This window comes from Parasteatoda tepidariorum, chromosome 2 (assembly GCF_982258835.1).
Source record: "Parasteatoda tepidariorum strain Cologne lab strain chromosome 2, Ptep-v5.0, whole genome shotgun sequence".
In the NCBI taxonomy this organism is placed as follows: domain Eukaryota; kingdom Metazoa; phylum Arthropoda; class Arachnida; order Araneae; family Theridiidae; genus Parasteatoda; species Parasteatoda tepidariorum.
In genome coordinates, this window is record NC_141756.1 from 50133571 (window position 1) to 50148244 (window position 14674).

Consider the following 14674-nt stretch of genomic DNA (forward strand, 5'->3'; position numbering starts at 1 on the left):
ATAATAAATTTTTGATTAAAAAACAACAAACTTTTGGGACAGTTTTAACCATTTATTACTAAACATTTATCCTTTATTTATGAAGTTTCAAATAAAAAGCAGTAAGAAACCGCAATTTTTTTTAAACCGCAAAATTCTTTAGTCCCGCGATAAACGAAGTTCAAATCGAACAAATATGTTCGCTAACTTTTCCTTACAGTAACACTTCTTCATCCTTTTTGCTCTAATGATTACAAGCTAAGCGATAACTCGGGCATGCCTAAACATGCAACGCAATACCAGCTTTGCAACTCCATTATGCATTTTCACAACGCGTTCATGCTGATGATGCGTTGCCTCGAAATCCACTCTTTAATGTAGTGATCATAATTCCGACGCAATGATTCTGAAAGCGTGTCTTATCTTCTTATTATCGGCGCAGGATTACGAGTAAGTGGAGCTTATACCTAATCCCTTGGAGTGCAAGCAGGTGTCAAAATAGGTATATAACATTTAGGGACAAAAAAAAAGGTTTTTGCACTCTGGTGTATTCTTTTTTCTTCAAAGCCGATTCTATTTTTTTAAAATCCATACATCTCCATTCATCATTATTACTTTTTACGCTCACCTTTTCGAATTTTTATGCCTTTTAAAAATCGTCGGCTTTTATTTATTTACTTTATGGTCTGTCAGAGCCTAGGCTCATTTATAATCGTGAAACTTACAACTATATTCCATTATGAAGTCATAAACGTACCGTATGTCATTGTGGTTTCGGCCTTAAAGGAAAAACTATATGTCTGCGGCTACAATAGATACATCAGGAGTGCCTAAAAACTTCCGAAGCCTGTTGTAAGCATTCATAGCAAAAGCCACAAGCTTTTTTCCCCTTCAATATCTCAATAACCGACTGGCATTGTAATCGGTAGTATCATAGCTCCACTTAGCAACGCTTGACTTGTTACCATCGTTTCGTTCATAGAGCAACAATGGCGGCGTTCCTTTCATGCGACAACGTTGCTTCAAAACAGTGGCGTATCCGGCGAGTGTCGCTGTAACCGAGAGCAGAGGGGATGGAGAAGACGGTTTTTTTTTCGGTGCAAAAGGGAGTATTTTTCTGAAAGAGGGCGTTTTGTATTTTGGTTTTGGATGAAGACTTTGCTTTTTGTGGGAAATGTGAAAATTCTATGGATATCGGTACGCAAAATAGAGCACGCTGTATAGATGGTTTTGCAAAGTAAAATCTCGTCTATTTAATATCGTTGAAATGTTTTTTCAAAACGGAAAAGTTTGTTTTCTTTTGATGTTTCTTATAATGCTTTCTGATGTCAGTTCTGTTAATGGATAATAAATAAATCTCATTCTATTGAGTTTTGAAATACGGTCATATTTATAAACAAAGCACAATGATCCATGGCTTGTTTAAGGAGATACAGAAACTAATGCAAGAAGTTTACTAAAAATAAGTTATAAAAGACACTACTCAATTTAAAAGTCTTTTAATTTTAAATTTATTAAATAAACAATAGTGTAAATATTGAATTAAGGTTTAAAAAAAATAGCGTATTGATACACAAAATAATGATAGAAATTTTCTAAAAAGAAGTTATAAAATACACGACTCAATTTTAAAGTCTTTTAATTTTAAATTTATTAAATAAGTAATAGTGTAAATATTGAATTAAGGCAAGAAAAAGAAGAAAAAAATAGCGTATTATTTTCAAAAGTATCGAAAATTGACTGATACAGTAAGAACTAAGGCTGTTAATTGCATATTAGAAGTAAAACACTGCTAATAAATCTGATTTAATTTTCCTTTTTGAAATAATTCGAAAAATTTTATTGCTGTGCATGGCTATGTTTTGTAGCTTTATGGTGTAACCATATACCAATGTACATAGTCATATAAAAATGTTCCATTAAGCAACTTTTTTCGAAACTCAGTGATCAAAATAGTTGAGGAATTTAACATATCCAATCTACAATCTTTAATATTTTAAATTTTAACAATGTCGTCACAAGCACTACGCAACCACCAACACAGTTGACCAAGGCTTACTGCAATAGTTTTTTTTTCCAATGCCGTAGGCATTTACAGGGCAATTTTTTGGCCACGCTTTCAGGGGCACCATATTAGGTGGACCAACGTTGCTCCCACAGTAATGGGAGATATTACAAAGAATGAAAGAACATCCATATCTTGTCCGGGATTCGAACCTAGAACCTATCTGATACAAGGCCAGTTTCCTAGCCCCTGCACAGACCGGTCGTCATGCTGCAATAGTTTTTTGGTCGCTTTTGAGAAACACTCGTTGGGCAAATATGTCGATTAGAGAAACACTAGTGCACAGCAATAAATTCCGGATCAAATTACGGTAAAAAGTATCGCAACCAGGGTGACCGTGCATTATACCATAAAATTCATTTTTATATAGAATCTTGGATACAGTAATTTTGTTTATGTTCCTAAAAGGCCACTGCCACAAAAATAAATAAATAGATAAATAAAAAGAAAAAAGAAAAAAAAAAACACTTGCCTCGTCATGATCATCACTACAGATTTGTAAATCTTACACTCCTTTTAACAATCGGGTGGTGATAGCAAGACTCTTTATGTGTATAATATGATTATGTGTATAATATAATGATATGATAATAAATGATTATGTGTATAATAGTGTAGCTGTGAATTGATCGATGGAACCCACTTATAAGTTTCATTTTTCATTCTGTTCTATAATTATTCCAATGACTTACCAATGTGCTATATGAAAAAAAAATTTGGTCTGAAAAAACTGTTTGTTTCATACACAATCTGGCACACTATTACTTTCTATAAAAAATTCTTTATGCAAAGTAACACATTGCATGCTAACATGCGTAAACCAAAACAATTTTATCATGAAACTTGAAAGAAAAAAATCAATTTTTACTGCTTGCACATAAATTGTTACAGCTATCGCAGTTTTGTAATTAATTGCCTTTGTAATTTTGTTGCCTTTAATCTCAGGAAGTGACCCTATTTATAAGTTTCATAAATTGTCTCATTTTGAAAAAAAGAAAAAAAAAAAGAAAAAAACAATGGTACGAAAGCCCGATATACATTTGGTTTTCTGAACTATTAAACGCATTTTTGATGTATTATTAGGAGCTCCTTTAACTTCATTAAAATTACTTTTCATTACCACTACTAGGGTGGAAATTCTAGAATACTCTTGGCAACTCGAATATATATTTTTCATGTATATATTATGCATGAAAACTATAAATAGGAATAATAGCAGTCAATATGACAGTTAGGACAAACATTCTAAGCATTTATCTAACAATTAGAATACAATTTGAGGTTTCAACAAGAGATCCAGAATTGGTATGGTATGAGTCATTACGAACATGTGCATAGGCCTTAACATAAAGAACAAATTAGAAGAAAAATTTATGAATCCTATGGATAAATAAAGCAGTTTTTTAGATGCTTAATTCACAGTTGATTTACCATGAGAAAAAAGCATAGCCAAAACTACCAGAATATGGAAACATTTACCGTGTTTCTAGCTCTATGGGAACACGAAAAAGATCCGCAATTTTTACCGAAGAGCTTTGATGATGATTTTGGTAAAATAAACAATAAAATACTGTTTAATAATCAAAGATAAAATTCTGAACGTAAGGTAAAATTTTGCAATTTTATCACTATATTTCAGAGCATTGCACAAATATTAAACCGAAAAGTAAATTTAACCGAATAAATATTCGGTTAAATTTACTTTTCGGTTTAATATTTGTTGCTAAATGAGTGGTAATTAAAAAACTATAATTTTTAAAAGCAGAATTTCTCTTAATCGTTACCATATGAGAGGAAAAATTACCAATGAATGGTGAATGGTTTAAATGTCGTATATTTTGGTTTTATTAACCAAAGTTATGTGAACCATAGCTAACCAGAGTATGGCTTCGTTAACCAGAGTTAAGATTATTTTCTTACCATAAATGACATTACCATACAATACAGAAATTTTCCCGGATGTTTTTCACCGGTTAGAAGTTGTAAGTATCATGAAGACAACTACACATTTTTCAAAGTCTCGTCAAATTTAAGTTATTTCTCAAAGAGGATTTTTTTTTAATAAATTGAGGATGACCTTTAACTTTATAATTAATTTTTTTCCGTGACAACTAGCATAAGAAATAAACTCTTCATAGATAACTGCAGACTTTGAGGCGTCAACTTGATCAAAAATTTTCAATATTAATCAGAATAACAATTATTTTAAAAATGCAATATGAATGATCTCCAATTTCAAACTTTGCTATGCACCTCACTCTATGGCTGGATGCTTACGACTATACATATTTTTTTTTTTTTTTGAAAAAATTATGCAAAAATTTAAAAAATTTCAACTGTTTTCCTTGTAGAAAATCTATCTAAAATCAAGCAGCTTATAAATGCTTAGTATTTTATATTGAATCTAGAAGCGCAAACAATCTTTCTCGCTTACGTGAGTTTTTCAACTTACTAGTACGAAACTTTAAAAGAAATATATTTAATCTATTTTTTAGTGAAAAAAAAGCGAAGAATATCAATCATTTTTTCTCTTTATCTAAAATGTAAAGTTTAACGTAAGCAGTAAAAATAGTAAAAAAAATATCCTAAAAGCAATTTTTTCCGGTGATATACTTTTCTTTCTTAACATTACCTTAGAAGATTGAATTTTTCAATCCATTTACTTCTAAACCTTGAATAAGAACCTTCCAAACAACAAAGCTAAACGAGGTTTAGAGTAAGATAATAATTGTGAAGGAAAACCAGGAAGTGTGGAAGATGATAAAGCCATTTTTTCCACTATATTGAAAAGAAAAAAAAAAAAAATTTCTGAGAAGTTTAGTTTTACTTGCTTGTTTATCTTATATTAACATCAACTTTATAAGTAAATAGTCAATATAATTAATTAAAAAAATTTTTATGGTATTGCAAGAGGATTGTTGATAGAATAGTCTTCGCCTTTTGTTCTCTCTTATTCTCGTTTACCTTTAATCGTTCGTAAACATTACCGTGTATCTCAAAAAACCTTAATGCGAAATTCGAAATTTTATGTTTATCACAATTTTATAAATTAACACAATAAGTTCATATTTTCAAAAATTTTTTTAAGCAAATTGGAAAATATTTTAATTTTGTGGAATGGGCCTGGAGTTTATTTATTCTTTAATCTAAAAGGGTACATTTTAATTTAAAAAGAAGGAAAAAAAAAAGAAAACATATTTTACTTTCCAAATTTAAAAAATGCGAAGTAACAGTATAAAATATATATGAGAAGACAACATTTAAGAGCAACGGAATTAACAGAATCTTTAATTTTTTTTAGCATGTACGCATATTTTTAACATTCAACCTTATCTGCATGTTATGTTATTTATGTAGACTAGATTAGGTTATTTTATTTTATAACCATCATTGAACAGTCAACCCAATGCTTTGAGTTTATGACTACTAAATTTCAACACCGTAGCCTTGTAATTTCGAACGCAATCCAAGAAAAAGGGATTATTAAGACAAGGGATCTCCTGGATCAAGTATTGGAAGAAATTTGCCTTTGTGGAGGACATCTTGATGGAACTAACCAGAATTTGCATTAAGTGCTGAGGAAAACTACGAAACCTACCATGGATAGCCTGATGGAAAAGGGACTCTAACCCATGATCCGTCTACCACTGAGGATATTTTACGTTAGCACTGTGGTCCACGAGCCACCACGGTTCGGTTAGGTTACTTTTTTTTAAACCGTCGTTGAACAGCTGACCCAATTTTTGGGTTTACGACTTCTAATGTTCAACTCCGTAGCCTTATGATTCTGAACCCAATCCAGAAGACAAGGGAACTCCTGGATTAAGTATTGGGGGAGATTTGCCTTCGTGGAGGACTTTTTATGGAACTAACCCGCATTTGCGTCAATATGGAAAAGAAGACAACGAGAACCTCCCACGATTAGCCTCACTCTAATCCATGATCCATCTACCACTGAGGATATTTCACGTCAGCACTGTGGTCGGTGCAAGCCATGTGCGGAATTCGTATCGACCAGCCATCGCATTCAACAGAACAAATTATTACATTACAAATTATTATATTATTATGCGTTCTTAACAATTTTTTTCAAATTAGTGTGAGTTATTTAGAAGGTAACAGGATTAAGGAGTATACATTTATATATAAATATTTATAATCATACATTTATACGCATGTATTTATATGCATACTTTTATATGCATATATTTATATGCATAAAATTTTACTTAATAATTAAGTTTATTAATGCTTGACGTTTTAATTGAGCAGATTTATTTAACTCAACTTTATAATAGTTTGCAGAAGCACTAAAAACGTAACTGTATATGTTGGCTTTAAAAGATAATTGAAAAACTGTTTTTATGATTACTCTTTGTTTCACTAAAATCTTGCCTTTTGAAACTAATGGTTGGGTAAAACAGCAAATTAAATAAAATCCAAAAATTATAATACCAAATCCTATACATTTAGGTAATTATTTACAACACAAAAAATTTCTTCACGATTTACTAGTTCACAAAAGTCTGTTCAATTATATTATTTATAAGGTGATAATGAAAATAACTGTTTTAGAAAACTACTTAAGAAGGCCGTGATAGCCTGGTTGAGAGGGCAGTAAGCACAAGTACAAGAGGTCGTGGATTCGATCCCCACCGGATGAAGACTCCCGTGTAGTAACGGGTGACTGATGCACGTTAAATCTGTCGAGTCACCAAGTCCTCAACATTCCCATAGCAAATCAAACCTCTGGGGGTACTGATCCAGGAGTTTCCTTGTCTTCTGGATTGTTTCAAAACTACAAGGCTATGGAGTTGAGCATTAGTAGTCGTAAACCCAAAATTAGGTCAGCTGTTCAGCGAAAGTTATAAAATATGAAAATAAAAAACTCCTTCGCAGAGTCGCGGTGGCTCAGAGAATAAAGCGTTCTCCTCCCAATGTAGGTGACCTTCGCTGGTGTTCAAACCAAGATCACTGAATTCTGCTCGCACCGAACACAGTGATGACGTAAAAATATTCTCAGTGGTGGACGGATCATGATATAGAACCGTCGTGCTAACCATGGAAAGTTCTCGAAATGTAACGCTAATGCGGGGTAGTTCCATCAAAATGTCCTTCACGATGGCGAGTTTATCCCAATGACTCGGGAGTTCCCTTGTCTTCTGAGTTGGGTTCAAAATTTCAAGACTATAGAATTGATCATTGACAGTCGCAAACTCAGCATTATGTCAGGTGTTCAACACCGGTTATAAAATAAAACTCTTTCGCAATCATTTTTATATCAAAATAAAAGTGCTAAACGATTAAAATAAATGAAGTCACAACTCTATTGAATACAAAGTTTATTACAAATGATAAACACACAAAGCATTTCAAACAAGTCATAAACATAATTAAGTTTCACTAATATTCTTAAAATGTACAATTATTCCTGAAACATTTGAATTTTTATGTACAAGCACATAGTGCCTAAGGATTAAGGAAGACCACTTGAGTTTTACAACTTAACTTTGTTTACAGATTAACCAATAAACCCTTTTTTTGTTTTTTTCTTCTGATTGAAATATTTTCTAAAAACACAGTCTATAAAAATAAAATTTAAAAAGCTCTTTGAAAAAAAATATAAAATCAAAGATGATTCTATTTGATATTACTTGATGATTTCACAAGTTAATAATAAAATATAATATAATAAGAAGTTATAATCATAAAGATATTCCTAGCTTAAGACATGCGAAAAACATTTTCAACATTAGATAAATCAGGCTTTTGGTTTCAAAGCTAGCTCAATTTGAAAGGGGTCGCAGGGAATGTCCACACTTCAAATATTTAAATTTGAGAAAAGTTTTAGCTGTTAACTGAACGAACAGGTGATTGTAGTAGCTTAAAAGAAATTTCAAGACCAAAAATATTTTAATTTTTTTCTTCGAAAGCGTACTTTATATAAAACTAAAAAATAATTCATTTTCAGCATTTTTAATTTGGATGAAGAAAAAATGGACTATACCTGCTTTTATTTACGATCGAGATGTATTCTTAAAAATACTAAATATTGAAATGAGCATTAATTACAAATTTAAAAAATTTCCTTTCCAGGAATGTATTTTAAAATATTTTGTTAAATTTTATTCTTCAAATTAGTTGCTTTTAAACATTCTTAAAAAAATACGAAAGTTTATGCTTCCGTTAAACTTAAAATAATAATAATGAATAAATAAATAAAGTAAATAGAAGGGAAGATAAATGTTTTTTTTTCTATTCAAAATCATTCAAAAAATTTGTAAAATACTAAAAGGTTATCAAGAAACTGAAAAAGCAAATTAATTTCGAAAAAAAAGAAGATTAAGCAGTTTTGCAACCAACTGACCTGAAGAACATAACAATGATATTTGTAATATAAGTAAAAATATTTAAATATGCAATATACTGTACTGTAACAATGTAAAAAATTCCGGATTAAATTACGGTAAAAAATTCTGCCACCTTAAGAGCCGGTACTTTTTACCATAAAATTTTACGGTACAATAATCTGATATACCGTAATTTTTATACATTAATATTTACTATAAAATAACAGAATCACTACACTTAAATAAGAATTATTGCAAAAATTACAATAGAAATGGATTTTACGATAAAATGGATTTTACGCATTTCTTTATTATCGTAATTTGATCCGGAATTTTTAGAGTGTAAAAACTCTAAAATTTAATAGTTTAAGTGATCAGAAAGTTTGCAATCAAAATAAAACTTATTAAAAATGAGATAAAAATGTTTCATTGTTCTTAATAACACTAGTTTATTTTATATTTTATTGTTTAAAATATAATTTGAATACCGGGATACTCCTTGATTATCCATTGCTACATTAATAACAAAAATGGTTACTGATAACAATCCAGTTTTACGAATTTGTAAGCTTATGTGAAAAGAATTAGCTGTTATCCAAATAAATGAAATTTTTATAAACTTGATTACCAACTTTTACATAATGTGAGAAAATTAAATGTTATCCAAATGAATCAAAAGCATTTTCTGAACTTGATTGCCGACTTTTAGATGAAAAATTAATTTTCTTAGGAAAAAAAAGTGACTCTACCAATTTTTATTCATAAAGTTATTGTTACATTTAAGGATAACACTATTGTGAAGATATGGCATTTTTCAATAGTGAAAAAATAATGAAACCGTTCTTTTTTATTTATCCCGCAAATATTTTACAGAAAATGAACGAGTAAGTAGATATGGAAGATGAATAATTCTTTTTCTTCTTATTTTTATTGCGAATGAAAGAGGTATACGTTGATTAGATGACACTAGCACAGCTTTAAATAAACAGATATACTTTTGTGCCACGAAAGAGGTATTTAGAGGTAGTGAATTCCTTTTACTCAATTATCTTAAAAGGTACATCTTATTTTATACATTTTTCATCCACTTATGAATTAAATTATTAAGAAGTTAAATTAATTACTTTATATTTTTCTATAAATTAATGAAAAGAAAATTATTATATTTTAAGAAGAAAAATAATGCATTTCTTTTGTTCGAAAGAAAATTATTGTACTTCTGGTACAGATAAATCTTTTCAAATTTCATTTTCTTTTGGAGGTTTTAAATAATGGTTACAATAAACTAATAAAGTTATATTTTTCTATGAATTAGAGAAAGGAAAATATTTATATTTTAAGCAGAAAAAATATGCATTTCTTTTTTTCAAAAGAGAATTATTGAATTCCTGGTATTGATTGATCTCTTCAAATTTCACGTTAAAATCTTTTCGAGGTTTTAAATAAAAGTAATAGTAAATTAATTACTTGATATTTTTTTTTATAAATTTGTGAAACGAAGACAATTGTAATTTAAGAAGAAAAACTAATGCATTTCTTTTGTTCAAAAAAAATCATCGTATTTCTAGTGTAGATAAATCTTTTCAAATTTCCCATTAAAACTTTTCGGAGGTTTTATATAATAGTACTTTGTCATACAATAAACAATTTTTATTTAAATTAGTAGTTTAGTGAAAATGCAGATTTCTCCATCCCCGATTGCTATAATATTAAACATTGGTACTATTAATAGTTTAAATAATAAAGATATTGCAAGTTTTGAAATATAAATCCATGTGCGCAGCGTGTAGTTTTTATTTATACAAATTGATGAATTCATCTGTTTAATATACATAGATGAAATGAATGGTACCAAATATTTACACTATATGATTGTTACAACTTTAAAAGATTGCTTTACAATTATATTTACTATACATGGCAAGGGATTAAATTACATATTTTCATGATTCAAAGTTTTCGAAAGCAATATTTTATTGCTCTTATTTATGATTATAATTCTAATATACAAGAATCAATAACTGCAAATCCTTATCACAGAATGGAGCATTCATATATATATATATTTATATACATGTATTAAAAAAATACGCCTTACTAAATAATTGTTATTTATTTACAATTTACACTTGAGTTGCATCATGAAAAATGAAGATACAGTATTTTTTAAACTGATTTTATGGGAATAAACACGTGAAATTACAGAGAAAATACATGGAGAAAAAAATTCTGGTAAAATTACCGTTCTGTATGGTAATGGCATTTCTGGTAAAATAAAAGTCATAATTTTGGTGAATAAAAACAAAAGATACGGTATTTAAACCATTTATTTGGTGATTTTCTCACTCATATGGTAACGGTTAACCAGGAAGTCTGGTTTTCAAAATTATACTTCTTATTATAACACATTTAATGAAAAATACAAAACTAAAACTTAAAAGTAAATGTAGCCAAATAAAAGGTTTTAATGCCACTCTATAAGGCATAATGATAAAATTACCAAATTTTACCACATTTACCGAATTTTATCACAAATTAAAATACAATTGTAATATACCAACACACGTTATAAAACAATTAAATTTATAAAAATCGTTACCAAAGCGTTTCGTAAAAATTTACCGAGCTTTTGGGTGTCCCTCATGGAAACAGAAATGCGGTTAATGTTACCATATTCGGGTTGTTTTGACCATATTTATTTTCTTTATGCAAATAGATGCGTACAAATATTTTTAAGATCATACACAATTTTAGATCCTTTTAGATAGTTTGAAAATTAGGTAAATTAGTTCGATTGAAAAACAATTTGTAAATATTCATATTACTTTTTATTAGAAAAGATTAAGGCTTTTAATTAAAGTGAATAAAAATTCTGAAAATAATGTTAGGCCTATTATTTCAGAAAATTACAAAAAATTTAATTTGATCGTAATAAAAATTATTATAATTTAAAAATATAAATAAAATATCAAACATTTGATAAAGTTCTTTAAGTATTTCAAACAAAATAATAAAAGTTTCTTAAATTTTCGAAAAGACAAACAAATTACTGAAGTTTAATAGTTGATAGTTCAGTTGAAAACATAAAATATTACATTGCAAACGTGTAAGACAGAATTTTTAAGAAAGTTGATTTCCCTCATACTGATTGGAAGTTTCCAAAAAATATTTAATTTCAGAATATTAGATATTTCATTCGATACTTCGAAATCTAACATAACATTTCATTAAGTAAATACTTAAATTTTGAAAAAGTATAAATGTTTTAACTTTTGCTTTTTGTATTTTGTCGAAATTCTCTCTAAGTTATCAAAATATTGAAAAAACAATTATACTAATATGAATTTTATTTTTACGCAAAAAAATTAATTTATATGTTGTAGTTTTAAAAAAAATTTTAAAAATTATTAAAGATTTTTTACAATATTCTAAATATGTCCTCAAAATTTAACTTTAATAAATTTTGTAACTTATTTGCAAAATTACTACTTTCGTAAGCAAAAACTATAAATATATTTCAGTATTAAACTAGTAGAAATTTGATGTTACACAATAAAAAATTTCCGATCAAATTACTATAAAAAGTATTTTTACCATATTTTTACCAGTTTTAACCATAAAATCCCTTTTTACTGTAAAGTTTTAAAGAACCAAAACTCTTATATACCGCAATCTTTACTGTAATGTTTACTGCAAAATAACTGTAATTAATTCATATTACTGTAAAAATTAAGGTATAAATTCTTATGGTAAAAATGGATTTTACAGTTAGAGGGATTTTACGTATGCGATAGCTTGGGTGACAATACTTTTTATCGTAATTAAAACCAAATTTACCTTAAGCGTTTATAAAATCCAAGCTTGTTTAATTTAAAGGAATTTTTGTACTGATTAACTTAAAAATTTTTGAGAATATTTTAGAAACGCAAAAAAATAAAAGTTAACATTTTTTTTCTTATTATGCATTTTAAAATAATTTATGTTGATGGATGTGATTGGTTGTTGTCATGCATTGCTCTTTGATGATTAGCTTGTTGCTCCAAATTATTTTTGATATCTTCATATAGTCCTTTCATACGCTTTTGCCGTTCTTCTGCTTGCAGCCACAGACTAACTAGATCATTAGAGTCTGTGGTATTCGGATGATGTCACTGTAGCCTCGTCCAATAATTTGAGGCCATATTCAAGTCATTCGACTGTCCGGGTACTTGAACGGGAACAGAGACACCGGGAGAAATAAGACCTGTTAATAAACAAAATGCAAATTATAAATTTAAAGATTAAATAAGCACATATAAAACCTGATAATTGTGTGCGTAAAAAATTTCGTTAAACACATTGGTTTGATGTTGCTCTATATAATGAACGTAATCATTGTAAAACTATCAGTGTCGTATTGGAATTGATATAAAAACCGTAATTAGCACTGGCTAATGGCATATTTTAAGTAGACAGTAATTAATTTTCATACTAATGGATGACAAATTTTAGGTAGACGATCATTAATTTTTCAACTAATAAATGGCATATTTTAGGTCGACAATCATTAATTTTAACTCGAATAAATGTGATGTTTTAAATATACAATCATTATTTTTCAAACTAATAAATGACATATTTTCGGTCGACAATCATTAATTTGCAAAATAATACGTAACATATTTTAGGTAGCTAATCAATAATTTTCAAACTAATAAATGACGTTTTTAGGTAGACAAACATTAATTTTAAAATTAATAAATGTGATGCTTTAGGTAGAAAATCATTTATTTTCAAACTAATCAATGAGATATTTTAGGTACACAATAATTAATTTTTAAACTAATAAATGACACATTTTAGGCAAACAGACATTAATTTTCCAACTAATAAATGCCATATTTTAGGTAGACAATCATAAAATTTTAAACTAATAAATATTATATTTAAAAATAATTTATATCATGTTTTAAACTGATTAATGGCGTATGGACAAAAATTCACGAAACAAAATTAATTTAAATGAAAAAATTTACGCTACTCTTGAATACAATTCTCAAAGCAAACAATTTTTGTAAACAGCAGAGCACTTCTTTATCAGGATAAAAACGCCAATGGAAATCACTTTCTGATGGAGAGCGCTTTGCGCGTTTCAGACTTTGATGATTTCTTTAGAAATTTATTATTAAGTTTTCTAAGGTTTGTCTATTAAAATATTCAAAGACATATTTTAAACTTTGTAATGATATATTTTAGTTGATATCATTTAATATTACCAGCATGGTTATTATATACAAGTTTGAGTCCGAAGATTTCAAAGAGCAATTCCCTAACTTTCTACATTTTTAATATTTTCTCAGAAAAATGATTCAACATTAAGCATAAATATCGATATTTACATGCCATTTTTTTTACTTAATTGTACCATTATCGGGTAATCAAACTTAAGAAGTTTATTTCATGCAGTAATGTAATTCAAGTTGGCATCTTTTTGAAGCGAATTTGAGAGCTACGCGAACTCAATTCGCCCAATACTTTTAACAGTGCCTTGCCAGATAATACCTCTCCCGGACATTGTGTCCAGAGATTGATTTGAGACCTTATAATATTAGTAATAATTAAGCAATTTTAATTTTTAATTTGCATAAAAATGATAAACAACAAATAAAACAAAGGAGTGTAGCGAACATTTCGGTGTAACAATTTATATGTGATATTAAAATTAAGAAAACTAGTTAGAAAACTAATTAATTCAAATTAAGTTAGATCAATATGTAAACAAAAATAAAAAACATCAGTGATCATAGATGAAAAATATAATTAGTATAGTATTCAGAACTTTTTAAATGTTAACAAAATAAATCTTTAGGCTTATTTTTTAACTTTAAGATAAAATATGAGCCAAATATTCATTAAATACACTGTTGATAATAACCATAAAAGTTGACTAATCGCAATTAAAAATGTCGTTCTGGTGTGATTTCTTATAAAGCTTTAGTTCATAAAGATCAGTCCAAAATTTTTAGGAAATTTTATAATTTTTTATGTATTATCTCCTTTAATTTAATAATGAAAAATTATATCGAACAATTTATATTATCTTGTAATACTTTTTGAGTTCTAAAATTACTATTTCGATTTGGTGGTTTTCTTGTCTCAACTCACCTAGATGTACTCAGAATTTCTGCATTAATAACTAGTTTTCCAATAAGAGTAATAACATGAAAAGAAATTGATGTAAAAATTTAGAAAATATTCAAACAAAAATCCCTTGCATGTAATGCTATATTGTACTACTTTT

General features: G+C 28.2%; 1 protein-coding gene across 8 annotated transcripts in view; it reads right to left on the reverse strand.

The window, feature by feature from the left end:
• Nucleotides 1-11420: 11420 nt before the first annotated feature.
• LOC107436595 (paired box protein Pax-6) overlaps nt 11421-14674 on the reverse strand; it is a 124157-nt gene continuing 120903 nt past the window's right edge. For 7 of the 8 annotated variants that reach the window (XM_016048361.5, XM_071177515.2, XM_071177517.2 and 4 more), the window contains one exon: nt 12274-12637. In XM_016048361.5, the coding sequence (XP_015903847.2) occupies nt 12543-12637 (95 nt within the window). In that variant the 3' untranslated portion in view covers nt 12274-12542. Of the gene's footprint in view, nt 12638-14674 lie in introns of all 8 variants that reach the window. The other variant, XM_016048362.5, reaches the window with a different exon arrangement.